Raw genomic sequence first — 25,263 nt, 5'->3', positions numbered from 1 at the left:
CGTGCGGTTACCCAGGAAAATGGAAGGCACGTACGCAGGGCCCAATCGCTACGGAACAAGTATATTGAGCAACGTTCTAGGCCAAACATGTAACATTGGCACTTCGTTGTGGTCTCCGGTGAATTATGAGAGAATTACCGTCTATCATATTTCCGAGGCGTCGTCATCAGCGGCACTATCGCGATTGATCTGCACTTAGCGTCATTCGCATGCTCGTCGCGCTCAACGGTAATCTGTACTGAACGAATTGCTTCTGCAACGCAATTGCGCCTGTCGTTCACCCCTTTCGTCGCTTCCCTCGTGTGTCCCACCGTGCAGCAAGTCAGGACCCTGCTTTCACTAGTCATTACCGTCTGTCGCTTCCGCCGCTGCTTCCCCCCGACCTCGCTGCGACGTCACCAGCAACATTTAGTCGACACCCCAAACGTCGCGCGCCCGGGCGCTCTCAACCGCCAAACTGGACAGGCCACAGTCGCAATCGCCGCCGCTCCATTCACAGAGGGAAACCAGCAATACCGATAGCGTCCGAGCGCGTAGCTCATCGATACGCATATCACAGGCCAGAGGGGAAGAGGTGGAGAAGGAACACGCGGGATCCTACCGACTCAACATGCTTGCGGGAAAAGGATACTCGTGGAAGGCTGCTAAAGCCCGACTGCCACCATCAAGACAGGTCATCAGTACAGTACGGAACCCACGCTTCCTCATCTCCGTTGGTCTGGTTACAGCAATTGTGCTGCTATGGCGGTCCATGGGGTCAGCAGCTGGGGAGATGCAGAGGTATGCCAGGTCTCCCAATGTGTTACATGGAGCAATCGCTAATCATACTGTCCCAGGTTCTACTGCTTCGGCCCCTCGAAACCTCCAATGCACATGACAGCGAACGAGAACGAAGACTGGCACGCGCACTTAAACACCCCCGTGATATTCAACCACCACAAACCAATAGAGGTCAACGCCACCGAAATCCAGCACGTCGATCTGAACGGCGTCACTTCGACCATTGACGCAGCCAAGAACAAAGAACGCGTTCTGATCCTCACTCCGCTCCGCGATGCCTCATACTACCTCGCGAAACACTTCGACCTTCTCACGTCACTCACGTATCCCCACGAGCTGATCGATCTGGCGTTTTTGGTCGGCGACACAACGGACGATACTATGGCAGCATTGGCAAAGGAATTGGAGAGGGTCCAAAACAACCCCGAAGTAGCTTTCAGGTCGACCATGATTGTCGAGAAAGATTTCGGTGTCACACTCTCGCAAAGTGTAGAGGACAGACACAGTTTTGAGGCACAAGGTCCACGGAGAAAGGCGCTGGGTAAAGCCAGGAACTACCTACTTTACACTGCATTGAAGCCAGAGCACAGCTGGGTATACTGGAGGGACGTGGATATCGTCGACAGTCCGTCCAAGATCATCGAGGACTTTGTGGCGCATGACCGGGATGTTCTCGTTCCTAGTACGTGTTGCAGATGTCATCTCCGAAAGCTGTTACTAACACTACACAGACATCTGGTTCCACAGGTACAAGGAGGAGAATGGCAAGATGGTCGACATCGAAGGGCGCTGTGAGTCTTCCCCCCACTTGATTTCGCGATCCCCACTAACAAGACCCAGTCGATTACAACTCCTGGCAAGAATCCCCCGAAGGCCTCAAACTTGCCTCCACGCTCGACAAAGACATCGTCCTCGCAGAAGGTACTTTTCATACCCTTCACAGATCCTCCCTGGACATCAGCTCACACACCCCCAGGTTACAAGCAATACCCCACGAACCGCAAGTACATGGCCACAATGGGCGACTGGCGCGCCGACAAAGACGAAGAAATACCCCTCGACGGCATCGGCGGCGTAAACATCATCGTTAAAGCAGACGTCCACCGCTCCGGCGTAAACTTCCCTTGCTACCCGTTCGAAAACCAAGCCGAGACAGAAGGCTTTGCAAAGATGGCCAAGCGCGCAGGCTACGGCGTATACGGATTGCCCAACTACGTTGTCTGGCATATCGACACCGATGAGAAGCCTGGGAATGCTTAGCTAGCGCTGAAGAGACGGCGCGAGTAAAAGAGTGATTGAGAAGTGGTTCGAAGAAGCATATATACCTTGGAGTCGGGCGTACCTCGCATTAGAGACATGGGTTAGTTGCGGGCGAATCTTGGAGTCTGATATTAGATCGGGGGGGACATGTTATACTTCTGTACGAGTAGGAGTAAAGAGACTGCGGCGTAGCTCCTTTTAGACGATACGATAACGATATCCCGTTTGCTGCCTTAAGAGATTTTATCATCGGATATGCTTGTCAAGTTTCGAGTGGGGGTTTTGAACATCAGATGTTTGCAGAGCTTGTGTCGTGAAATACGGACTTCATGTGTCATGGTGATACACCATGAGCTGAGGCCAGGCATATCCTAGTATCGCGCTTCTTATAAAGCAACCAGGGTTATGCTCAAAGCTCTAGTATCTTGGAGAGACGAGCGTGAGACCCCTCGCCAATCCACATAGTCCTACACATCTGCCCTTCAAGCGTATCCAGATCCATACCAGCAATGCCATATGCTCCAATCTATCATATCCTCCCTACCGTCATTCCTGTCCGTCACACCAATCATAAAGTGGAATACTCCAACGATCCTTCGAAGGCTAACGGCTAGGACACGCGAATTCGACAGGCCGACACTGACCAGAGCAGTAGCTTCTAGTAGTCGTAGATGCCAGAGTGGAACTTGCGCTCGTCGTAGTACTGGGCGCGGATCTTCCTGCCTCTGAACTCCCATCCTTCGTCGAAGCGGTTCACGGCGTTGAGGGCGGCCATCGGGGAGTTGAACTGGATGTAGACTACGCCGTCCTTGTTGCTCTCGTCTAGTTGGATACGCTCGACATCGCCACCGAACTGAACTTTGTTAGTATGTGTACATTGACGACCACGTTTTGAGACTTGCCTTTTTGCCGAATGCTTCGCCCATGTCCTGTCGGATACCACCGTCGTTGCGCTCGGCGTTGGCGTCCCAGTCAACACCGTCGACGCAACCCCATGTAACCACGACACTTGACTTGTCGCCGAATTTGCTAGGCTCGTCTTTCTGGATACGCATACCGCCACTGACATCCCAGACCTGTTGAGACTGGACTCTGCCGTTCGCGTCGAGATTGCCTGCGCCCTGAGGAACCCTGCGCTTCTTGACTTCCAGATGGGTAACGACACCATCGTTGTTCTTTCCGAGACCTTGACCCTTCTTGTAACCCATCTTATTCATCATGGCTTCGGCTTTGCTGATCTTGGCGCGTTTGGCGGGGCGTTCTTCATGGGCGGGCTCGTTGTCTGCATCCTCCATCTGTACGTCAGGACGCTCGTACCGGACTGGAGGCGCAGATATAGTGGCGGCCGCGTATCGGACAGGAGGTGCAGAGATAGTAGCACCCTGATAGCTCGGCGGGGCTGGTGGTGAGCCAGCTGGCGGGGGCGGGGGCGGAGGTACGTAGTCATCTGTGACCGACGGAGGTGGCGGCGGCACGGCATCAGACTGCTGCTGCGACAGACGCATGCGACGGGCATAAGCATCTTCTCCTGACGGGTCGGACGAGGGCGCCGCAGAGTTATCGTCGTAGTATGCAGGTGGAGCGAATGAAGGCTTGGAAGCAACTGGAGCAGGCGTTGAGCTAGACGAAGACGCCGACGGGGTGCCACTGGCTTCCTCACTGCCATCGCGAGACTTATGCTGAGCGGCAGCTCCACGCAAGAAGGCAGTGAAGCCTTCCTTCTTGCGTCGGTAACCGCCTTGGGCCTTGTAGGCTAGCAAGTTGGACGGCTTGTCGGGCTTGTGAGCGGCCAGAGGCTCATGAAGTCCGTACATCTTGGTGAACTTCTTCTGCTCCTTCTTCTTCTGCTTCTCCTCATACGCGCGCATCCTGCGCTCTTCCAGAATGGAGGCATCGTCCTCTGCGGTGCTTCGGTAGTAGTCGATACCATGCTGCTGAGGATTGGCGGGTCCGGGGACTGACGAAGAGAGCGGGGCAGCCACAGGCATGGTGGCCCTCTTGACAGTCGGGACAGCCTTCTTGGCCTGGGGACGCTTGATTTGGTGAGGGTTATGGAAAGCTAGACAATCACATGAGTCGTAGTTCAAGGCAATAGTACGGAGCAGTTCAGATAGATACCAGGTTTCTTCAGCTGCTCGGCCTTGGCCTGTTCCTCTGTGTACTTGACAGGCGCAGCGGAGATGGTGGCCGAGGCATACGGATTCGGAAGGCCTTTCTGGGCGTAGGGGTTGGGAAGACCATAAGGGTTGGGCAGGCCTTGCGCCTTCTGCGGCGGCTGGTCGGCCATGTTGATATCGATATACGCGCAAGTGCGGCGCTGAACAATGGCAAATGCGACTGGCGCACGCCACTCGTGAGCGGCGGCGGGCTGGGCTACAAGTCTAAGAATGCAGAGATTAGCAGCTGTCTTGCGGATGCAAGATTGAACAATGAGGCGGCGACGGTGAGATTCGACTACGGCAGTGTGGTGGCTGTGAGGGTGGTGGAGCGGCAGGCGCGATGTCAACTGCCGCCAAGCACCCCAGCCCGCGTGCCGGCGTTCGGCGCGCCCTCCACGCTAAAGGCTTAGCCGCATTGCGCGGGCATGCAGGAACGCCTGTTACCATGCTGTCATCCAAATCCTTATCCGTGATAAGTCATTTCCACATCTCCGAATACATCTGAGCAGGCTCTGGTGTTTCTTATCAATTGTAGATTTCATTGCGCGTCATAGAAGCATAAAGGTACCATCGCCCAGGAAGCCCACGCATAGCAGTGTTCCTCTAATCGCGACCATCAGATCTCCTATCTAGTAATCCATCGCCATGGCCCCAACCACTCTCGAACACGCCTTCTCCAAGGACTCGAGCTCGACCGCCGTCATCGTGCCCGGTAGCCCTGCCCTGACTGTCTCGTACAAGAAGCTTGCCGCCGATGTCAAGGCTTTCCAACACCAGCTGGCAAAGGTCGGCGTTTCTGCCGAGGCCGCTGTGTCCATCGCGCTGCCCAACACGTACGAGTTCATCGTCTCCTTCATCGCTGCCTCGTGGCAGAGGGCTATCGCAGCGCCCCTCAACCCGGCGTACAAACAGTCCGAATTCGAATTCTACATCGACGACCTGAGCTCAGCAATCGCATTGGTACCAAAGGGTGCATTTGCGCAAGATGCAGCAGCTGTCCGCGCAGCACGGAAATACAATGCCGCCATCGCAGAATGCTACTACAATGGCAGCGAGGTCGTCCTGGACGTCAAAGAGGCTGGAAAGCTTGCGGGTAAAACCGCGCCCGTCCAGTCCGCGCAGCCAGACGATGTCGCTCTTGTGCTGCACACGAGCGGTACCACTGGACGCCCCAAGGCCGTACCTCTGACGCACCGTAACTTGCTGCGGACGATGAAGAACATCCAAGCAACCTACGAGCTGTCGCCCAAGGATCGTACCATGCTGGTCATGCCACTCTTCCACGTCCACGGCCTGCTTGCTGGCTTCCTCGCGCCACTGGCTTCAGGAGGCTCAGTCATTGTGCCGCCCAAGTTCTCCGCCTCAGACTTCTGGAAAGACTTCAATGAGCACAAGGCAAACTGGTACACGGCTGTTCCGACGATTCATCAGATCTTGCTCAAGAGCCCTCTTCCAAGCCCCATGCCCAACATTCGCTTCATCCGATCCTGCTCCAGTCCACTCTCGCCCAAAACATTCCACGAACTCGAGAAGGCGTTCGGTGCTCCGGTATTGGAGGCATACGCCATGACTGAGGCGGCCCATCAGATGACCAGTAATCCCCTCCCCCCGAGCCAGCGTAAGCCTGGCAGTGTGGGGCTCGGTCAGGGTGTCGAAGTCAAGATCCTCGACGAAGCTGGCAAAGAGGTGCCGCAAGGGAAAGAAGCTGAAATCTGCATTCGTGGTGAAAATGTTACCAAGGGATACCTCAACAACCCAGCTGCCAATGCTTCATCCTTCACCCAGGATGGCTTCTTCCGCACTGGAGATCAGGGCAAGCTGGATGCTGAGGGATATGTTATCATTACCGGCCGCATCAAGGAGCTCATCAACAAGGGTGGTGAAAAGATCAGTCCTATTGAGCTCGACAACGTAATTGCGCAGCATCCCGCAGTATCTGAAGCTGTCAGCTTCGCGATTGAAGATGAGATGTACGGCCAAGACGTTGGTCTTGCGATCGTGGTCAAAGAGGGCCATGCTCTGACTGCGGGAGAGCTGAAGACGTGGCTGACGGATCGCGTTGCCAAATTTAAGCTGCCGAAGAAGGTATGTACACACCCAATCAAACACACATATGTGGAACATAGTCTAACAAACTGCAGATTTTCTTCACCGATATCATGTACGTGAACGACAGCATTGCCGATGAACCATGCACTGACTGCGCACTTATAGGCCGAAGACTGCAACAGGAAAGATCCAGCGACGTCTTGTTGCCGAAGCCATGCTCAAGCAAGAACAGCCCAAACCCAAGCTATAGTCAAGTCACCAGATCGGTGTCAAACGGCCCTGTACCATACTCTGTTACTATTCGGGAGCGATCAGCAGAGCCTCAGACTAGATGTACCATACATGTGCGACAACCTGTCGTACGGATAGATTGCATAGACCAGCGCCAAGTGTCTCCTGCACCTGGTCACTCTCCTATTGACCCACGTGAACTTTGTGTTTTTACTAAAGCTACCTTCCACTATGCGGGGGCCGGCCCACGTGTGACGGTGCCAATCACATTGCGATTTGGTGTTCGCGAGGCTGACTGGCACTAAACTGCGCCTCTTGACACTGCAGACCTTGTGCATAAGTCTTCGAATCCAACAGCTTGAGATACTTCGATAAACGAATCCTTGCCTGGCTCTGCAGGAAGTTGCTACGGCTAGGGAGTCTTCGGTGCTTTAGGGGCGATGCGTTGTGCGGCGTACCTCGGTGTGGGTAACCAGGCCGCATACACATGGCCTTTCCGCCCCCATATGCTGTGCCTCTCATTCTTGTTTGCTTTCCGATATACAGAGTACTTTTAGATGATGCAGATGCCTCGACGCAAGCTGCATTGTCCTTGCCTTGGTCGGCACTCGTCCTCAAGTTTGCTTTTTGGTTGAGCCTTCGTCACCCGCACGCATCATCAATCCACTTTTTTCTCTGGCCAGTTCAGAGACGGACGACCGTTTTCCTGCTGGACCACGCACGTCCGTTAGATCTCCTTTTGTTTCATCGATGAGCCCTGAAAGCCAGGCTGGATTCGGCAGTTTACCGGCATCATCCCCGCCCGCCATGTCTCAGATTCTACATCCAGGGACCAACACTATGCGACCGATGCAGCAATCAAAGGGTACACAAAACTCGATAGCCAGCCAATTTTCTCTGGCCAGCACTTCGACAAGTCGCTCCCCAACAGTCACTACCGGTACTCTATCGACAACCAACCTAATGCCTCCTAATATGCCTTTCGCCGATGCGGCTTCCAGTGGCAGTTCGACGCCGCGTTCTTCTCAGTCATCTTTCAGTGACCAGTCTAATACAACATCAGCATCTACGCCACCAAGGCCTCAACGATCGAGCCTGAAGCCTAGTCTCAAATCTTCCGATGCGGTGACTATGGCATCTAGCAGGAGGTCTTCACCACCTGCGGTACGCTTCGCAGAACCAGATCCGTTGGCCAAGTCAAAGACCTGGCCGAGAGCAAGACCGAAGACTATACAGCTACCGGAACCCCTGATCAACAGAATACCAAACTCTTCCAAGAAGGCCCAATACCATCACATACCCTCGTTTACCAGCCCGACCACAACTCTGATGGATCAGATCGATAATTTCCAAGCATGGGGAACGCCAAAGTCGCCAGGTCTCCACCGTCCCGACTCTCTTCCCATGTCTCGGAGTGGATCTTTCAAAGTCATGAGGAAGCGTGTGAGCAGCCTCACGATCAAGTCAACTTCAAACCAAGAATCGGATGCGAGATGGACCGGAATACCGCTACCGGCCAATTACAAACCCCCAACTCTGAGCGCAAGATCCCGAGTAGTGTCCTACCAGTCCGTCTTGTCCGCCAGCTCACGAATGTCCACACAATCTGCCCCAGCAGCTTCGGCACCGTTGTCCCCCTGCAGTCCTCCGCCAGGTCAATACAACCCCCTCGACCATTACATACCTTGCTTGTATCCAGCATGTACCTTACATTACACACCTGCCCACACAGGATCAAACTACTACCTCCCCCAGGGCCCATACGACCTGACTCGTCTTCACGGCTACTGTCCGCGCCATGCTAGCCAAGAGATGAAAGAAGCCAACACAGCCTGCAAGCAAGCCTACGAGACATTACGCCAGAGCGCCGGACGCAAGACCCTCAACGTCATAGCCTCCGAGTTCGAGACCTTCAAAGAGACCTTCCGCCGAGATCGCAGAAGCAAAGACGCGGCACTAGTACGAGAGCACAAGCAAAGAGTGTTGGGCGCCCCTCCCGTGCCCCTAAACGCCAAAAGCAATGATGCAAGAGCGAAATATGGGGTTCAGGAAGAAGTATGGGATTGGCGGTACACACTCCGTCCTTGCACGTCTTCACACTGCAAGGCGTATTACACACCTTACTCGAACCATTACATTTACTACCGCACACCGTTTTCTGGTACCTCGTTCCTGCCGCAGGAGACGCTTTGCTCGGCGTGCGCGCAGACGGAGGTTGAGGGCTTCGCGAAGAAGGTTAAAGAGAAGTGGGGGAGCAGGTGTGGTTGGGACCATCAGGAGTGGCATGAGTGGTACACCAATGCCTGTAACGATCGTAATATGGAGCAGGACTATTGGCTCAGAGCACAGGAAAGAGCTGTCAGAGAGCGGGGGCCTGCGAAATGGGTGGGTAGGCTGGAGGAGGTTGTCGTAGTGGAAGAGGAGGTTGATGAGTTGAAGAAGGGGAGGAAGAGCTTGATGAGGAAATGGTTCGGGAGTATGTCGCAGTGATTTGGGAGAGTACTGGATGGGTGTGATGGCAGATGGGGTCCGATTTCGATCGAGGCACGGTACACAGGCCTGGTATACACTGCACTACATTCTTTTGGGAACTACACAGCAACGCTATCGCAAGAGTACATGACGCAAACGCTTTGAAGGACCGTATAAAATAATATTGTGTATTACTATACTACTCGCGAATACAAACCACAGCTTTCCTATTGGCCGAACTTCTCATAATCTGGTCCCATCCATGGTACTGCGGTGACGCAGAGCGAGACGAGCCACTCACGACTCCCGAAATACATAACCACCACATACGTAAAAGGTACTCCTCATCAAATGAGAAAGATCGCAATCCTCAGACTCTTGTCATAATCTGGTCCCAAGCCCAAGATACCTTGGTTAGCCAGTGGTCCAACATCATTGCGCAGCGAACGCACGCAAATTTTGCAGCAATAAATTAAGATTTCATTCCTTTGCTCTTAACATACATTACAAGTTCTGCATCCTGACCCCTTGCCTACAACAAGTCAAAGATCTTCGTCATGGCCTCCGCCAATCAACCGCCACAGTCACAGGCCCTAAAGCGTCCTGCAGAGGCAGATATACAGCCACCCCGGATGAGGTAATGAAACTCCCCTATCTGTATCTAAGTACCGCCGGCTGACTTGGGAAATAGTAAAATCGCACGCCAAGGCAAATATGGTACTGTCTTAGTCAAGATTGGAACCGAGCAAAAGCTATACCTGCTCCACACCGACTATCTCTCGCACTACTCCACCGTCTTCAAGCTACACCTGACGCGCGGTACTCAAATATGTCTCGAAAAGGTAGAGCTTGAAGTCTTCGAAATCTTCATCGACTGGATGTATACTCAAAAACTACCACAACCCTCCGAATGGGACTGCCTGCTCGTAGCCCAATGCCTGGAATTTGCAGGTCAATACCTGATCCCCTTATTCGCAGAAGCTGTGGGGAACGCGTTCGTCGACAAGGCATTCGCAACAGGAATTACCCCCTACTACCCAACCGTCATTTTCGCGTATACAAAGCTTCATTCTCACACCGAAGCCTCCGACCGCTTGAGGCGTTTACTGGTGGACTATCACTGCGACAAATACAGACCGGGAGAAGATCATAACGCGACCCCTGGTATGCACTTGGAAGATGAGATGGCGGAGAAAATTCCAACCGCGTTTTGGAAGGCGGTTACGGATAGATATGCGAGAATTGGTATTGGTCATGCGTTTTTTGAGATGTGTGAGCAGAGAGATTATCATGAGCATATGACGATGGAGGATGAAGATGTTTGTGAGGTTTGTAGATAGTGTTTAGAAAAGGGGAAGGTGTTGTGAATGCCTTGCGAAGTATTGTGTAGGCTGGAAGTATGCCAGAAAGCAGATGTGTTATCCAGGTCTTGGTAACATCGATTTCTTCGTGTTCAATGAGAATGTAAACTTGCGATAAGTGAAATGAATTGCGAGTAGAAGCTACAAAGCGATCGCGGGTATCTTAGTAGTACATGAAGGCCGTTGTTCCTGGATAATACACGGGCTGGATAGTGCGTAACGAAAAGAGTCCAATAAAAGTGTAACTTGCCGACGATGTCAAATGAGAAGGGGGTCTACATCGCAATATTCCACCTCCTTCTGTCCGATGAACCGAGTATAAGGATACCGCGACACTTGTCTGGGCCACTCCACATGATGCCTCATGCGACACGGTATGTTCCAGTATATTCCTTCGATCCAGCTCAGCACGGCAGTAGGGGCATGTACGCCCTCAAAGCCCACTCTTTCGAGGTAGAGGATTGGTGTAAGGATAGCTTGGACCGCAATGAAATGAGCCAGTAGTATCTGCGCAACACTGTTGTTGGGATCGATGAAGGCTTGGAACTCATCATGCGTCCACTTGGACGGTGTGTTGTAGAGCATGACAAAGGTTTGATATGTCTCTGGTGGGCGGTCATACGCATGGGTGATTGTGCATACGAGCAACTCCCAGTATGACCGCTCACACTCGGACATGTTCAAGGTTTGAACAAGGTCGAGGGATAATGATGCCATGTCGAGATCTTCGCGGTTGAAGCAGCTCACCCTCGATGTTCCGACCCGCTCCTGCATTCTCTCAAGATGGGAATCCGCGCAGAATGCCTGGAGGGGGTCAGTGTGAGTCTTTAATTTCGTACACAGATCCCTGTACATACGTTGAAGACTGAGTCGGCGATGAACATCATGTTGTTGCCTGCAATCAGGTTGCACCCACGGACCATCGTCATGAATTCTGCCATGCCGTCCTGCAAGTGACTTGATTGGAAAGCAAGTACCAAAGCCGCGGCCATTCTCGCATCTCGCTCGCAGGCGGTCGTTGGGGGTACCGAGAGCGCTTCGTTAAGGGATTTGACAGCGAGGATTCGGTGCTGTATGGCTTGTTCTGCAACACCCGAATGCGTTACAGCGTCCAGATGTGACGCAGCCAGCGCCAAGATGGAATGCATAAGATACTCGTACTACAATAGTTAGCACCCCTTTTTACGGTTGTGCATAGCCAACAAGCTTCTTTCATGTTTTCCGGGCTCTGATGAAGATACATACGTTATGTGCAAAGCCGGGAATCGAAGTGATCCAGATCTTGTCGGCTCCGACCGGGAGATGCGGGTAGGCCGTGATGAGGAAATGATGAAATAAACGCATGTCTGCCATGGACTATGATCGTAAGTCACTATACCATTCAAAGCACGCTTGAAGCATACTTACGAAGACGCCTGGCGTCGATCCCAGGTTGCCCCCCTCTTGAGGGTGCGGTGAAGTAGGAAGACGTTGCATTGCTTGAATAATATTTGCTGGATACTCGCACTGCAATCCCGCCTTGGTACAATGGTGGCACTCAGGATGTCTCTCGTTACATTTGATCCTTCTATGCTCTGATTAGGATACTTGAGCATTAAAAACGCCTGAACATCGTTAGAGTACCTTTTCTTGCAGTTGAAACAACCGCGGCGGGATTTGGTATGTCCTTTCCTCGGAATAGGTCTGCGAGGCATCGGTGGCGCACTCCCAATTCCACTGTCCGAAAAAGTCGGTGAATCACTCGAAGAGCTCTCGACTACAGTACCGTGATCCTGTGGAGACGGCATTGATATCAAAAGTATGAGAAGGATTCTGCGATCTGCGGGTTCGCTTCCCCTGTGGCGATATATACTCTGCTGTATGCGGTATCCTGTGTCTCTAAAGATGTGGACTGCACAGCTTTGGGGGCCGAGAGCGGGAAGTATGAAGCGACCCCGCGGGTGTGGGTGGTCCGTTAATCAGGGGACGCCAGGTTTACGGCTGAACTGTGGCGGGCTTACAGCACTATACTGTAAAACAAACGGCCAACTAATAAGATCGCGGTTTCGCCTAGGGCTCTGATAATCAAAGTCCCCAAAACGGTTTAGCATGGTGAAGCTCTAGATGTCTCCGGTTACTAGCCAGCTCACCGGTATGCAGCCATACCGTTGGAGGGCGCCTGGTGGTCCTAAGGGCTGTGCTGCTGATATGCATCAACCGGCAGAGCATCGATGCCTTGCAACCGCTTCAGGCCTACTTTGCGAGTCCAACTCATAATCGTGACATACCTTCCTCGAGATGATCCCAAGCACATTCCGGTGATGCCGGCTCTGTCGCAATGACGTCGCTGTATCACGAACCATCGATAGCATGGGACGTCTAGCTTTCACTGTTGCCTGCAGCTGTTTGACAGGCTATTTTTGCATTACGAGATAGCGACAAGCATCGCCAAGAGGAAGATGTGCGCCGATAGGTTGCCTTGACACTGGCGGCGTCCAGAAGATGGGTTGCTGGAAGGGCGCAGAAGTGCACATGGCGTCGCCTTTGACTCACCAAGAGCCCATGTACCAGAGAGCTCTTTAATAATAGTTGTACTTGCATGCAACTATTTCAGAGAATGCTGTGATGTAACGTCGTGGCCACGGTGGTCGATGGGCGCACTGCGAGGTCATGCGAAGTTTCCGCAAACACCATTAGGATCCCTTCGATCGACCGAGGCTGGGAGATTTCGCGCAACATTACCGTCTCAAGCCTGCGAGGCGTACCAGGCACAGATGATGTTCAGGCAGCGAGAGTGTCGAAGTAGCCGCTGACTGGCCTCAATCTCAATCGCTGCGCGGCGTAGGGGTGGAATGCCAAGGCGCTAACTTACCCCAGTCACCGTCCGGCCGTGTTCCAGGTTCTCCCCGTCCATCATCACCACTGTGTTCATACACATCCGCTCTACAGCACTATTCTAGTCCACGATACGAGTTCTCAGTTCTTCACAATTCTGGTGAAGCATGGCGGTTCTCGAAATAACCCAATTGCGTCTCAGGAATGTTGCCGCCGACGATCCAGCATTGCTTGAGAACCTATCAGCCGTGCGAGAGAAACTGCACACAAGCTCACAGTTTTACAACTGCATCGAGGACCCCAAGTTGATCTACATTTTGGGCATATGGCCAAATTTGGAAGCACACTTGAAGTTCCTAGATTCTCCAGCGCGGGACGAGGTTCTCGGCCCCCAAGAAGATATGCTCCAATTTTGTTGGACCGTCCATGTGGAACTAGATGGCATGCATTTGCTTCCTTTAGAGGCACCCATATTGGCAATAGAGAGACTTCGTTTCAAGGAAGAATGCGTCGAGGATCTTGAAAGGGCTGTCACAAGCTATGCGCAACAGCTCCGAGGCAACCACACGTTCAAAGTAGCACACGGCTGGCGATGCGATGCACCGGGAACTCACGAGGCGCTTGTCTTTACTGGATGGGAGACTGCGCAGACTCACGTCATCCTCACAGCAAACGTGGACGATGACCACGACGTCGCCGTATTGCAGGACCGATCCGAGACGGTGCAAATCATACGCGGCAGAAATCTGGAGCGGAACGATGGGTGAGATTAGGCTCCAAACTGTGCTCCATTGTTGAGGGCGCGTGGGTTATGGGCTTGGAACTCTCACGGGAAAGGAAAGTTGGGAGAGCCAGTCTTAATGGAAGGCACACGTGCGCCTGTTCTTCCCATGAGATCTCCGACTGGTCGGGTCGTGTACCCGTGCTAGGCCAGCACTCCGATCGTGGAGATCCATGCCAATCATCGAACAGAGCAGCTCATAGTAAGCACCTAAACTTCGTTGGACTCCCGGCACTGCGTAAGTGCTGCACAGGGCATACCTATCGATCGGGACGATCTTCCCTCTGTCGGTGGTTCCATTTCGGGTCAATGGCCTTGGTTTGATGCATGACCACCGGAATTCCTTCGCGCTTTCCGTACCGCTGCATAAGGTTTTGCGGCAGGGTCACATGTTCCACAGCAGCACAAGGAGCCGGTTGTGGGGTAGGCAGGACTGGGCGCCATCTTGGCCTGCGACAAGACGAGACGCTACGGCGAGATAGCTGTGCAAGGCTGAACGTGGACTCAGACCTTCAACTTCATGTCCTGTCGCTCGCGCTTCGCAGGCATTCACACTGATTATTAGATGCTACCTACGCTGCAGTTAAGGTTGCAGTACCAGACGGTCGGTTGCTTTACCCCGCAATAAACCCCACTAGGACAGTGTTGAGCTGCGATCACCCCGACGCAAGTCAACTCGCCATGTGGTACTTAAATTGACTTAATAGAGTCGCGACTCGCACGTTTGATCGATCATTCTTGCGTGAGTTGCGTTCGCTGAGTGGCCAGTGCCCCCTACCTTGAACTGTAGACGCAATCACACGTGCCATCGACCTGTCTACGAAGCGACCGATCCAATCACCCACAATAATACGCGCCTCGATAAATTTGGTATAAATTCACAGGCACGAGAATTGAGCCTGTATCTCAAAATGAAAAGGCTATGCCGTTATGTCTGGACCTTTACACAGCTTGCAGCGCTGTCGACGAAAATAGGAACACAGGCGCAGCAAACCGCCGACTTCGATCCTTTAAAATGGGTCGACCCATTGATCGGTAGTAGAGATGGGGGAAACGTCTTCGCAGGCGCAACACTACCATATGGCATGGCAAAAGGTCGGCTACAGGGGCGCAACATTGATAGCTTACTGCTAAAACTTTGCAGCCGTTGCGGATGTAGACGGTGCGAATACTGGGGGATTTTCCACGGACGGCAGCAACATCACCGGCTTCTCAGCTTTACATGACTCTGGAACAGGAGGAAACCCAAGCTTAGGCAACTTCCCCATCTTTCCGCAGATGTGCTCTGGCGATGACATCAACACATGCAAGTTTCCAATCACAGCACGCGCAACACCTTATCGAAACAATTCAATCAAGGCACGACCCGGCTACTTTGGAGTAACACTGGAAAACGGCATACACGCTGATATGGCCGTTTCAGAACATGCTGCGCTCTTTCGCTTCGACTTTTCCACAGCATCTCATGGAAATGGAAGCAACGATCCTCTCATCATGCTTGATCTGACAGACTTATGGGCGAGTCGGCAAAACGCTTCTATTACCATCGAAGCCGATGCCGGCCAACAATCGGGTAGAATGAGAGGGAACGCCACCTTTTTACCCAGCTTCGGCGCGGGGTCTTATATGGCATACTTTTGCCTCGATGTTTCTGGAGGAACTGTCAAGAACTCTGGAGTATGGGTCAACGACAGAGCCGGCGAGCAACCAAAAGAACTTTACGTGACGCGCGGCTTCAACTTGTTCTACGTCCAAGCTGGTGGATTCATCCGATTGAACGGCCCGCTCTCAGGACCGGTGCTAGCAAGGATGGGATTGAGTTTCATCAGTACTGATCAAGCCTGCCAAAATGCCGAGAAGGAAATTCCGGGGCCCACCTTCGACTTTGACGGACTTGTCACGTCAGCCGAGGAAGCCTGGCGTGAGAAGCTCGCTCCGATTACCATCGAAACTGGAGAAGTGGACGAGAGCATACAGACCAGCTTCTGGAGCGCTATTTATCGTACGATGATATCTCCTCAGAACTACACTGGTGAGAACCCGCACTGGCAGAGCGATGAGCCGTACTTTGACAGCTTCTACTGTCTCTGGGATATGTGGCGCGTGCAACTACCTTTTCTCACTGTGTTGGAGCCGTCGATCATGTCCAGTTTAGTACGAAGTCTTCTTGATACGTATAAGCATCGTGGATGGCTACCAGACTGCATGATGAGCACCTGCAAAGGCTGGACACAGGGCGGCTCCAACGCCGACAACGTCCTAGTCGATGCGTACGTCAAGAACATCACAGGCATAGACTGGGAACTCGCCTATGAAGCCATCGTCAATGACGCCGAAAACGAGCCATTGGAATGGAGTCAAGAGGGACGTGGCGGCCTCACGAGTTGGAAATCGTTAAACTATATCCCAGTGTCGGACTTTGACCCTTACGGCTTTGGTACAAACTCAAGGAGTATATCGCGATCTCTGGAATATGCTTACAACGACTTTAACCTCGCTACTTTGGCAAAAGGCCTCGGTAAAAACACGACGGAAAAGTACTTCTCCCGCGCAACAAACTGGCGCAACCTCTTCAAATCCGACCAAACCTCCTCAATCAACGGTACAGACACTGGCTTCACGGGCTTCTTCCAACCCAGGAACTTAAACGGAACATGGGGCTTCCAAGACCCCATTGCCTGCAGCCCGTTGACTGACTTTTGTTCATTGACGTCGAATCCGTCCGAGACATTTGAGAGCAGTGTTTGGGAGTACATATTCTTCGTTCCGCACGATATTGGGAAACTCATCGAGCTACTCGGGGGCGACGAGACGTTTGTGCGCAGACTGGATTTCTTCCATACCAGCGGCTTAGCGGACATAGGAAACGAGCCAGTCTTCCTGACAGTGTATCTATCTCATTTTGCAGGAAGACCTGGATTGAGTGCGGAAAGGGCACATTACTGTAAGTCTTATCGCACTAAATATCAAGGAAGTGTCCGGTTTGAATGTGTTTGCTGACATCAGATGTAGATATTCCGTCACGGTTCAACGCTACACCCGGCGGCATTCCAGGCAACGACGACTCAGGGAGCATGGCCTCTTTCGCACTCTTCAGCATGCTTGGCTTATTTCCAAATCCGGGCCAGAACGTCTATTTCATCATTCCGCCTTTCTTCCCCACTGTTTCCATAGCTAACAAGCTCACGAATGCTACTGCCACTATTCGTAATACTAATTTCGACAAGGAGTACAAGAACATTTATATTCAGAGCGCTAAGCTGAATGGCGAGGTGTACACGAAGAACTGGATTGGGCACGAGTTCTTCACGCAAGGGTGGACGCTGGAGCTTGTGCTGGGAGATACGGAGAGTGATTGGGGTACGAAGAAGGAGGATAGACCACCTAGTATGTCGGACGGGCAAGGTGAGGTAGATCTGGGATTGAGGATGCAGTAGAAAATAGCGAGATGGGGAGGGTGAAGAAGTAATTGAGAAGCACTGAGCGCCGAAGACATAAGCGCTGTGAACTAGTATTTTGTAGCAGCAAGTTGCAATTACGAGGGAATCCAATTGCTGGTATAACTGCCGAGTTCAGTAGTTTGGGTATAATTGTTGACTTTTTGATTACTGTGATCAGAACAAAGCTTTCGAAGCAACGCTCAGTAGCCACGCAGCATCTTGCCAACCGCCGACCTCTTCATTGGCCATCGTACGTTGCGAGTCCCCGGTTGTTGGGCGGCTCTCCGTATCTGTAGTTGTCGCATCGCCTTCTTGTCTCCGCAGAGCAGACGCAGCAACGATGGCTTCTCGTTCAAGCTTACGTCGCTTGGCTTCAACTTCGCGGCGTAACTTCAGCTCCTCCGTGGTAAGATTGTCTAGTCGCAAGCTTCTATCATCTTCCGCATCATCCTCATCAGACGCTTCTCTGTCCTCGTCGACAGAGAACAGTGTCCATCCGATGAGACGATCCATCCAACCTCCAAGCCCGAACCCGCGTTCGCGCGCCAAGCGAGCGACTTCTTCCTCATCGCCATCGCTTTCTTCGTCTGCTTCGATAAAGTCAGGCTCAATGAAGCGTTCATCTAGCTCAGAGATCTCGAAGCTGGCTCTTCCTGACTGCGGTTTCGATCCGGCAGACATCATGAGATCGGCCCGACTGCCTACTCTGCTGCCCCGTCGACTCTGCCGTGCGCTGGGTACGCGGGAGCCTACGCGACTGGGGATACGACTCCCCACCCTGGACATGCGCGGGGAGAAGAACACAGGAAAGTCCGCGTCACCGACATGCTCGCCAGAAAGTAGAGCCATGGGCCTATCCTCATGCGAAGAGTGTTTCTCGTACTCGTCACCTTGTCCGACTAGACTGGTGGAGCTCTCTCGTCTCACAAGCCAACCCTGACCCTTGCTATCCCTCGTCTCGCCAGCTATTGCCAAGCCAGCGCGGTGCAGCCACTCTTCATTTGACTCCTTGGTGTGATGCTTTACGAGTGGTGAGTGTAGAGGTAGAGGCGCTGTGCCTTTCCTCGAATGATGTCTCTTTTTCCCATCATCTACCCTGAGCACTTCGTCGGCAAAGCTGACGCCGGGATGCAGGACACTGGTACTCTTTGCTTTTGGAATGTCGCCGACGTCGCGAACTTCGGCACGGGGGTTGACGAAGTAGCTGTCGTATGCGTAGGCTTTCTTCGGGCGCTGCCGTGAACTGCTGCGGCTCTGACTGAGGCTTAGAACACCTGGCGTTGTAGGTGCCGACTTTTGCGCGATGTACGACGTCCGAGGAGTGCGCGTGTCTTGCTCGTCGGGCGAAGGTGGTACGGATGCATCGAGAGGGTATTTGGCGCTGAGCGGGGCTATGGAGAGATTGTGGAGGTTCGGGTAGGAGCGACGCGATCGGGATGTCGCGCGTGGAGCCTCCATGATGCTCAATTGGAGAACGTGGGGCCACTGGGATACGCTGAGGATGTGAGAAACGTCACGATGTTTACTGTATTTGGTGGAGTGACCGAGGTCCAGCAGGTCAGACGCACAGACTCTGGGGAAATGAGGCTTAGCCTCTCATGGTTAGCTGCCGATCACGAGAGTCTTCACGTGAAAGTGGTGCGATGGAACTTTGAAATATTCAACTCAGAGAAATTTCACGAAATCGTGCCGCGAACTCCGACTGCGGTCTGCGGTTGACCCCTTCGAATACGCCGATGTCTACGGAATGTCGCGGAGTCGTCATAGAGATTTCGAGATACTTTCTGCCAAGTTCCACTCAGCGTCCAGGCCCTAGCTACGTGGTTGCAATGATGAGGAAGCGGCCACAAGACTCGGACAGCAGGAGAACTCGGGATGAACGGCTATGAATATTGCCTTGATGATGGCATAGAAGCTGGGCAAAGGCGAAGTATGATATCGTTGTATTCGGATAGTCGGTTTGCTCTGGGAACACAGCCCATAAGCTTCGCCTACTGGCATTTGCCGTCTACAGTAATGCTTTGATGCGCTTACTGTGTTATTGGCGTCTCTTCTGTGCCGATTCTTCCGCGCGGTTCTGGCGAACACGTCGTGGTTCACCCAAGCACTAGAGACCCACCGCTCCGTAGGTTGCGAGTGGAGCGATGACGAGATCAACGGCGCTGTAAAGTATCAAGCCTGTCGCTGAGGCACGGGAGCGAGACAGTGTTGAGACGCGCCGCCCAGGTCGGAGCCATGCAGCGGGGCGGTTCGCCTTGGAACAGAAGCGAAGTTAGCGAAGCTTGCCCACTGCCCAGGTGCTACTGGCGCTTGCTCTGTGCTTGCCGTCATTTGGCAAGGCACGACAAGACTGGTGCGGGGTCCGCGCGCTGTTTGCTGGTACCAGAAGACTGAACTAGCACACAGCCCACAGATTGCTATCGATGAATTATATGCTCTGCGTTCCTGCATAGCCAAAGTACCGTTGGGAAGGTGCGGCAAGTGACGTACGGCGCTTGGCGGACCCTGGAACCGGCGGTCCAAGCCAGCGGATTGATTCCGACGCATCTGGCTCGGACCAGTGAAAGGCGCGCTAGGGCGACCCGCCCGATTTCTTCCACAACACCTGGGCACCAGCCTTCATTATAATCACACTACTTCTCACTCCCCGCGAACTACGGCTGACATCCTTCGCTACCGCCCCGAGCCATCACCACACAAATATCCGTCGACTGCGCACACCACTCCGCCCACAGTACACCCTACCTACCTCACTCACTCACAATGAACATCAACGCCTCTTTGCATCACCGCAAGACGCTCGCAAGATGTGTCCTGTAACCAGCCGGTAACAGCGAAGTAAGTTTCACCCTTTCACGCAACCTTGGAAGCTGCACTGTCGTCAACGCTGTGTGAACTGCCGCATTTTCAATGCATGCCCTTCCATTCGCCGCGCGCTCGACACGACCGCCGGATCCGTGGGTGACAGCGGCGACGACCCATAGCTCGCGAATTCGGAGCTATCCTCCTAACGTACGAGCATTTGGCTGATTAGGTTATAGGCTGCCCGCGTCGGCTTCTGCCCCCGTGTCTCTTGTCTTCGAGCATCCTCCCAAGTCAGACTTCTAAACCCTCAACGCACACAAGCACACTCGGCAAGGCCTACCACCAAGCACCTCAGCATCCGAAAATCCGCGCTGTGAAGGGTATAGGACAAATCGTCCGAGTACAACACAAGCTGAGCTCATACCTATACCTTTGATACCCTCCATACTCGAACCCGAAGCTCCGCAGCGCTTCAACATGTCTTCGTCAAACGGAGACTCCGCGATGTCCCCTAGCCAGGACCAGAACGCTCAGGAAAGCGTATTCGAAAGGATCAGGGAGTTTGTCGCCTCTCTCGGACTCTCTGCAAGCGATGGGCTCATTCAGCACGCCGGCGAGACTACGCACGAGGATCTCAAGGTCGTCGTAGACCCTCAGGATCACCAGTGTTCCATCACCTGCACAGCTGAGTCTTACGGCACTCTCACACCGGCAGTCTCTATCCGTTCGGCACCCGAACGCCTACAGTCACTTACTCCTCCATCAAACTACGGCACAGTTCTCCCTGGGTGCGTCTATCGTAGCAGCTATCCAAAGGAGGAGAACTACGAATACCTTAAGGAAGCCGGAATCAAGACCATCCTCACCCTGGTTCCTGAGCCACTCTCACCCGAGTATCAAAACTTCATGAAGGAGGCTGGTATACAGCACTTCCACGTTCACGTCAAAGCCAACAAAGGCGAAGTGCGCGTCGAATCGTGCGAAATGTCACGAGCTCTGCGCCTCATCATGGACCGTACCAACCACCCGATCCTCGTCCACTGCAACAAGGGCAAACACCGCACCGGATGCACCATCGCCTGCTTCCGGAGGATCCTCGGCGTCGACCCAGAGACAGTTCGCGAGGAATACCATACCTACGCCGGCGCAAAGGCTCGCTTCCTCGATGAGGTCTTTTTCGAGAATTTTGACCTCAATTTGGTCATGTGGATTGCTCGCAAGGAGGGCTGGGTTGCGCCTGCGATCGATATTGCACCACCCACACCCCCGGCTTCAGTCAGCTCAAGCACCAGCGCAAAGGCAGTCGCTTTGGCTTGATATTTTCCTTGGGTCATATTGCATTCTTAGGCGTTCGAAAGGGAGCATCGGGCATGCCGGATCACTTGCCGGCTCAGTTGAGGTTTCAGCGCGGCGTTCCAGGCTCAAGAAGCATATCATCAACAACGGGCATTGGGATCATGGCGTTGAACTCGGAATACTTTTAATTGGGGCTGAGAAAATGGCTTCTCTCTATCTCCAAGCGAGATGTGTTTTCTTTCATTGTGCATTGGGTTAGTCTGTTGCTTTTACTTTTGAACATTACTCGTTCCTGTTGTTATCGGAAGAAGGGGGTTAACTGCCGACAAAGAACATCGGTTTTATCAGGAACCTATTCCCTATGTCATACTACGCGAAATGCAATACATCTCAAACTGTGTGGCTCATACGAGGAGCTCCAGTCACTTGAATCCAGACTTTTCATCGATCTTTTTTTGCTACCGTGAAGCCTGCGAGCCCCACGTCCAGCTAGGAAACATACTGAATAGGTCTGCAGCCTACATTCAACATGGGAAACATGCAAAGTAGGTGACCTAACGTCGATGTAGGCTCTAGACCTGTTCACCTTTTTCCTTTGCATGACATGCCCTGCGTTTCCCCTCATAACCTTGCTTTTCCCCAAACGACCTTCCCCCCGGGTCCCAAAAACACGATGCATATGCCCAGTGGTCTTCCTTTTTCCCTTCCCTTCCGCTCAAGTGTCAGGGTCCGGTTCGGGTCCCCGCCTAGCCACAGCACTAATCATCACATTGCTTCTTCTTCTTCTTCTCCGTACCCAGAACCGCTTTTGAGGTCCAGACCGATACCCTTTGTCGTTGCCCTGACGATCATGGTGTTCTAGACTTACATGTGCAGCTGTGGCAAATCATCGTCATCGTCAGGTACAAGGACGGGTATCCGGTCTGCTGGGATCCAGGGCAGTGTTTGCCCCAGGTGTGGTTTTGGGTTGTGGGTCGTGGATCTGCAGGGTTGATGAGGTCATTGTTTTGGGGGGGGCTTGACGCGGTGGTTGACTGTGGTATCTACTGAGTGTGGATGTCGTGATGTGGACTTTGAGTTTCAACATCATTCTGGGCTGTTTACGCAAATTCGCGATGGGATAGTTGCTGCTCGATGTTCTTGGGTACTGGGCGTGTTTCGTTGTCACGAAATCGTCGCGACGCGGCTTTTGGGCTCAGGGAGAAGGAAGGGATAAGTCGAAGACACTTGGATGGCTTGGATAGTTGACCTGGGTATTTTGAGGACGAGGATCAGATGAGATGACATCTTGCGTGGTATGTAAAGGAGCACTGATGGGGGGTCACATTATCTAGATGATCCACAGATAATGTTACTACTGGAGTTATTATGCTACAGTGTTATACAAGAGTGCAGTCTGCGCCTCACACGCCATCTAAGCACCAAACAACCACATCACCAGTCCTCCTCGAGTCATCATGGAAGTGGCTGTTGAAACCCCTCCAACACTCCTGGTACCTAGTGCCCTCAAGATACTCCTTCAGCGTCCCTTCCAACTGTTCAAAGAAAACAAGGTTTTGCGGCCACTCACGCCGGTACTTGCGTTTGAACTTTGGATCCTGGCGCATCCAATGCTGACCAGACCTACTTCCACTCGCCTTGATCGTCTGTACATCTTCCATATTGGCTCGGAGCCAAGCTACAGGGCCAGGTTTGATGTAGAACTTATCCGCCTCGTCGAGATAGGTTGAGCGCTGCGAGAGCGGTATGTCGATGGGCGGCTCGCACGTCAAAGCCCATGCGGAGATTTCAGGGTAGATGATGTGGGAGCGCCAGGGTGTAGAGTGGCAGGGCATGAGGAAGCCGACTGTTGTATTGGTCACAGCAGCGACGTTACTATCGCTATTGCCATGAACGTGTAATAGGCTGTTGCGCGTTTCATGTTTATGACGGAGATAGGCGAGTACATCGATGACTCCACGCTGGTGAACTTGAGAGGCATAGCCTGCAAGTAGGATGTTTACAGCAAGCAAGAACAGGACGACTGCTTTGTGCGATAGCGCAGCGCGAGGAGGTAAAAACTTGCTGAGTGGCCTGGCGGCGATGATGTGAAGGAAGGGTAGGACTGGGTACAGAAAGCGAACTTCCTTGTGCGAGATCAAACTCAGCGTAGCAGTCATGACGATCACCGTCCATGACAGACGGCTTAGTATCTGACTGCCCGCAGTATCTTGACCTGAAGCTGCTGTATTACCCGGGCTGTCGCCTTTGGCTGGGCTACGTGGCTCTAAGCCCCTCAACGACTGCCACAGGCCAACAACGGCAAATGGCGACGATGTCGTGAGGAGCAACGGCAAACCTTCGGTCAAATAGTAGTCGCCGCGGTTCCTCCCGTAGAAGACGGCTAACGACTGAGCGATGTTGAAATAGAGAAATCTAAGCGGCGGAAGAGTCCAGACCCTGTAATAGAGCCGATCGGTCGCGACTGACAATACCAGGACGGCGGAGCTAGCATCGTCAGTCGGATTATGGTCTGGTGACCTCGGGGCACGGTAGTCTGCAGAGAACGCAGAGCCCGGCAATGGAGCCTTGCACTATGGGGACGAAAAACGTGCAGCGGATGCAAGGAGAGGGAAGGCTTACCCGCAAATCAGGATCTCACGGACCAACACATAGCGCAGCCGATGTGAGGCTTGCCATAGAGCTGGAACGGATACGGACAGCCAGATGAGTGCATTGGTGGGCCGGAGAATACACGCAAGCGCTGCCAACAGCAGTGACAGGCGCAACCTGCACGAGCATGAGCCTAAAGTGGTGGCGGAGCAGACAAAGGGTGTTTTGATTCCACGACTTACTCTGAGAGGGAGCCGAGGTCGTGGTGTGCAATTTGCGTCTGACCCTTGCTAGCTGTTGCTGCACCCTGCCAAGGCCAATAGTAAATAGCGACAGAAGTGATGGTAGTCTCAAGACAGTTGGATAGTGTTCGGGTCGCGCAGAACCACTGCCACGGGCTGCAGACAGACAATGCAAGCTAGAAGTAGGTGGGATCAAATATCAGAGATTGCAGTGCTAAATTTGCAGGATGGTCGCGTACAGTAGTAAGGGCAGTGCGACTGCCACGACCGTAGACTTTTTCCGCAAGTTTCCATGTGTAGCAATCAAGCAAGGCTGCAGAGACGGCTTGGGTAACTTTCGGGGCAGCTAGGAGTAGTTCGGCTTTAGCAGGCAAGGTCAAGCCACAGAAGTCAGCAACATGTGCCGCGACTCGATAGACGGCAGCGAATAGCGCTGGATGCAGGGACGACCGCAATTGGGATCTCCATTCCTGGCCACGGTGAGCGGACTGGGGATACTGGAGCACTCTGGAGCGGATTTACCCAGGTGATCCAGGCATTACTGGCGGGGCCAAACGCAAGCTGCCATGCAGGTTCGAGGGACTGGAAGAACTCGTCGGGCTGGAAAAAGGAGCGCAGGGTTAGTGCGTTGACGATGCGGAAGGCAAGCAGCAGAGCGAAGATGTTTAGCGTCGAGTCACGATAGCTGTTGGACGGAGCGCGTGGTGGAGCACCAGTCCCGCTCGGATTCGTGTCCCTCGCAGCGTTGGTGCGGGTCGGCATTGGGTAATAGAGCAAGAAACAACTCGCACAGGCGGGAGGCCGGGGCAATGGTTGGCGAGCAGAGTGAGATGAGATTCGCAGCAGAGGTGAGGATGCGAAGCCGGTGGTCTAGCTCCTTGGCGCGCTGCACAGGCAGTCACGTTTGTCATGCATCCAAGCTCAAGCGCGCCCCGGTGCAGAAAATTGATGCTGCGTGCCTTACCGGATTAGGACTTTCAC

The 25,263-nt window shown here is 53.2% G+C and overlaps 9 protein-coding genes across 9 annotated transcripts; 5 read left to right on the top strand and 4 right to left on the bottom strand.

Annotated features, from left to right (window-relative positions):
- Positions 1-610: 610 nt before the first annotated feature.
- J4E79_006564 (uncharacterized protein) lies at positions 611-2,040 on the top strand (the record flags this gene model as incomplete). Its single annotated transcript, XM_049355434.1, has 5 exons — positions 611-780; positions 837-1,462; positions 1,512-1,571; positions 1,621-1,701; positions 1,757-2,040. The coding sequence occupies 5 exons, from the start codon at positions 611-613 to the stop codon at positions 2,038-2,040; spliced, it is 1,221 nt and encodes a 406-aa protein (XP_049210107.1).
- Positions 2,041-2,698: 658 nt separating this feature from the next.
- Positions 2,699-4,327, bottom strand: J4E79_006563 (uncharacterized protein; the record flags this gene model as incomplete). Its single annotated transcript, XM_049355433.1, has 3 exons — positions 2,699-2,898; positions 2,939-4,099; positions 4,159-4,327. The coding sequence occupies 3 exons, from the start codon at positions 4,325-4,327 to the stop codon at positions 2,699-2,701; spliced, it is 1,530 nt and encodes a 509-aa protein (XP_049210106.1).
- Positions 4,328-4,844: 517 nt separating this feature from the next.
- Positions 4,845-6,498, top strand: J4E79_006562 (uncharacterized protein; the record flags this gene model as incomplete). The annotated part of the gene is made up of 3 exons (XM_049355432.1): positions 4,845-6,284; positions 6,341-6,360; positions 6,414-6,498. The coding sequence occupies 3 exons, from the start codon at positions 4,845-4,847 to the stop codon at positions 6,496-6,498; spliced, it is 1,545 nt and encodes a 514-aa protein (XP_049210105.1).
- A 4,072-nt stretch (positions 6,499-10,570) lies between these two features.
- J4E79_006561 (uncharacterized protein) lies at positions 10,571-11,788 on the bottom strand (the record flags this gene model as incomplete). Its single annotated transcript, XM_049355431.1, has 4 exons — positions 10,571-11,116; positions 11,170-11,472; positions 11,558-11,668; positions 11,720-11,788. The coding sequence occupies 4 exons, from the start codon at positions 11,786-11,788 to the stop codon at positions 10,571-10,573; spliced, it is 1,029 nt and encodes a 342-aa protein (XP_049210104.1).
- A 1,505-nt stretch (positions 11,789-13,293) lies between these two features.
- On the top strand, positions 13,294-13,893 carry J4E79_006560 (uncharacterized protein; the record flags this gene model as incomplete). The annotated part of the gene is made up of 1 exon (XM_049355430.1): positions 13,294-13,893. The coding sequence occupies one exon, from the start codon at positions 13,294-13,296 to the stop codon at positions 13,891-13,893; it is 600 nt and encodes a 199-aa protein (XP_049210103.1).
- Positions 13,894-14,818: 925 nt separating this feature from the next.
- Positions 14,819-17,344, top strand: J4E79_006559 (uncharacterized protein; the record flags this gene model as incomplete). The annotated part of the gene is made up of 3 exons (XM_049355429.1): positions 14,819-15,002; positions 15,052-16,851; positions 16,920-17,344. 3 exons carry the CDS (start codon positions 14,819-14,821, stop codon positions 17,342-17,344), a joined length of 2,409 nt encoding a protein of 802 aa, XP_049210102.1.
- A 177-nt stretch (positions 17,345-17,521) lies between these two features.
- Positions 17,522-18,805, bottom strand: J4E79_006558 (uncharacterized protein; the record flags this gene model as incomplete). The annotated part of the gene is made up of 1 exon (XM_049355428.1): positions 17,522-18,805. The coding sequence occupies one exon, from the start codon at positions 18,803-18,805 to the stop codon at positions 17,522-17,524; it is 1,284 nt and encodes a 427-aa protein (XP_049210101.1).
- A 1,824-nt stretch (positions 18,806-20,629) lies between these two features.
- J4E79_006557 (uncharacterized protein) lies at positions 20,630-21,469 on the top strand (the record flags this gene model as incomplete). The annotated part of the gene is made up of 1 exon (XM_049355427.1): positions 20,630-21,469. The coding sequence occupies one exon, from the start codon at positions 20,630-20,632 to the stop codon at positions 21,467-21,469; it is 840 nt and encodes a 279-aa protein (XP_049210100.1).
- A 1,079-nt stretch (positions 21,470-22,548) lies between these two features.
- On the bottom strand, positions 22,549-25,044 carry J4E79_006556 (uncharacterized protein; the record flags this gene model as incomplete). The annotated part of the gene is made up of 7 exons (XM_049355426.1): positions 22,549-22,697; positions 23,019-23,863; positions 23,918-23,935; positions 24,071-24,217; positions 24,283-24,458; positions 24,522-24,752; positions 24,805-25,044. The coding sequence occupies 7 exons, from the start codon at positions 25,042-25,044 to the stop codon at positions 22,549-22,551; spliced, it is 1,806 nt and encodes a 601-aa protein (XP_049210099.1).
- Between the last annotated feature and the right edge of the window lie 219 nt (positions 25,045-25,263).

This window comes from Alternaria viburni (assembly GCF_023758015.1).
Source record: "Alternaria viburni strain BMP 2772 chromosome Unknown scaffold_13, whole genome shotgun sequence".
Taxonomy (NCBI): Eukaryota; Fungi; Ascomycota; class Dothideomycetes; order Pleosporales; family Pleosporaceae; genus Alternaria; species Alternaria viburni.
Note: the sequence above shows the minus strand (reverse complement) of the source record. Positions and strands in the feature narration are given on the sequence as shown.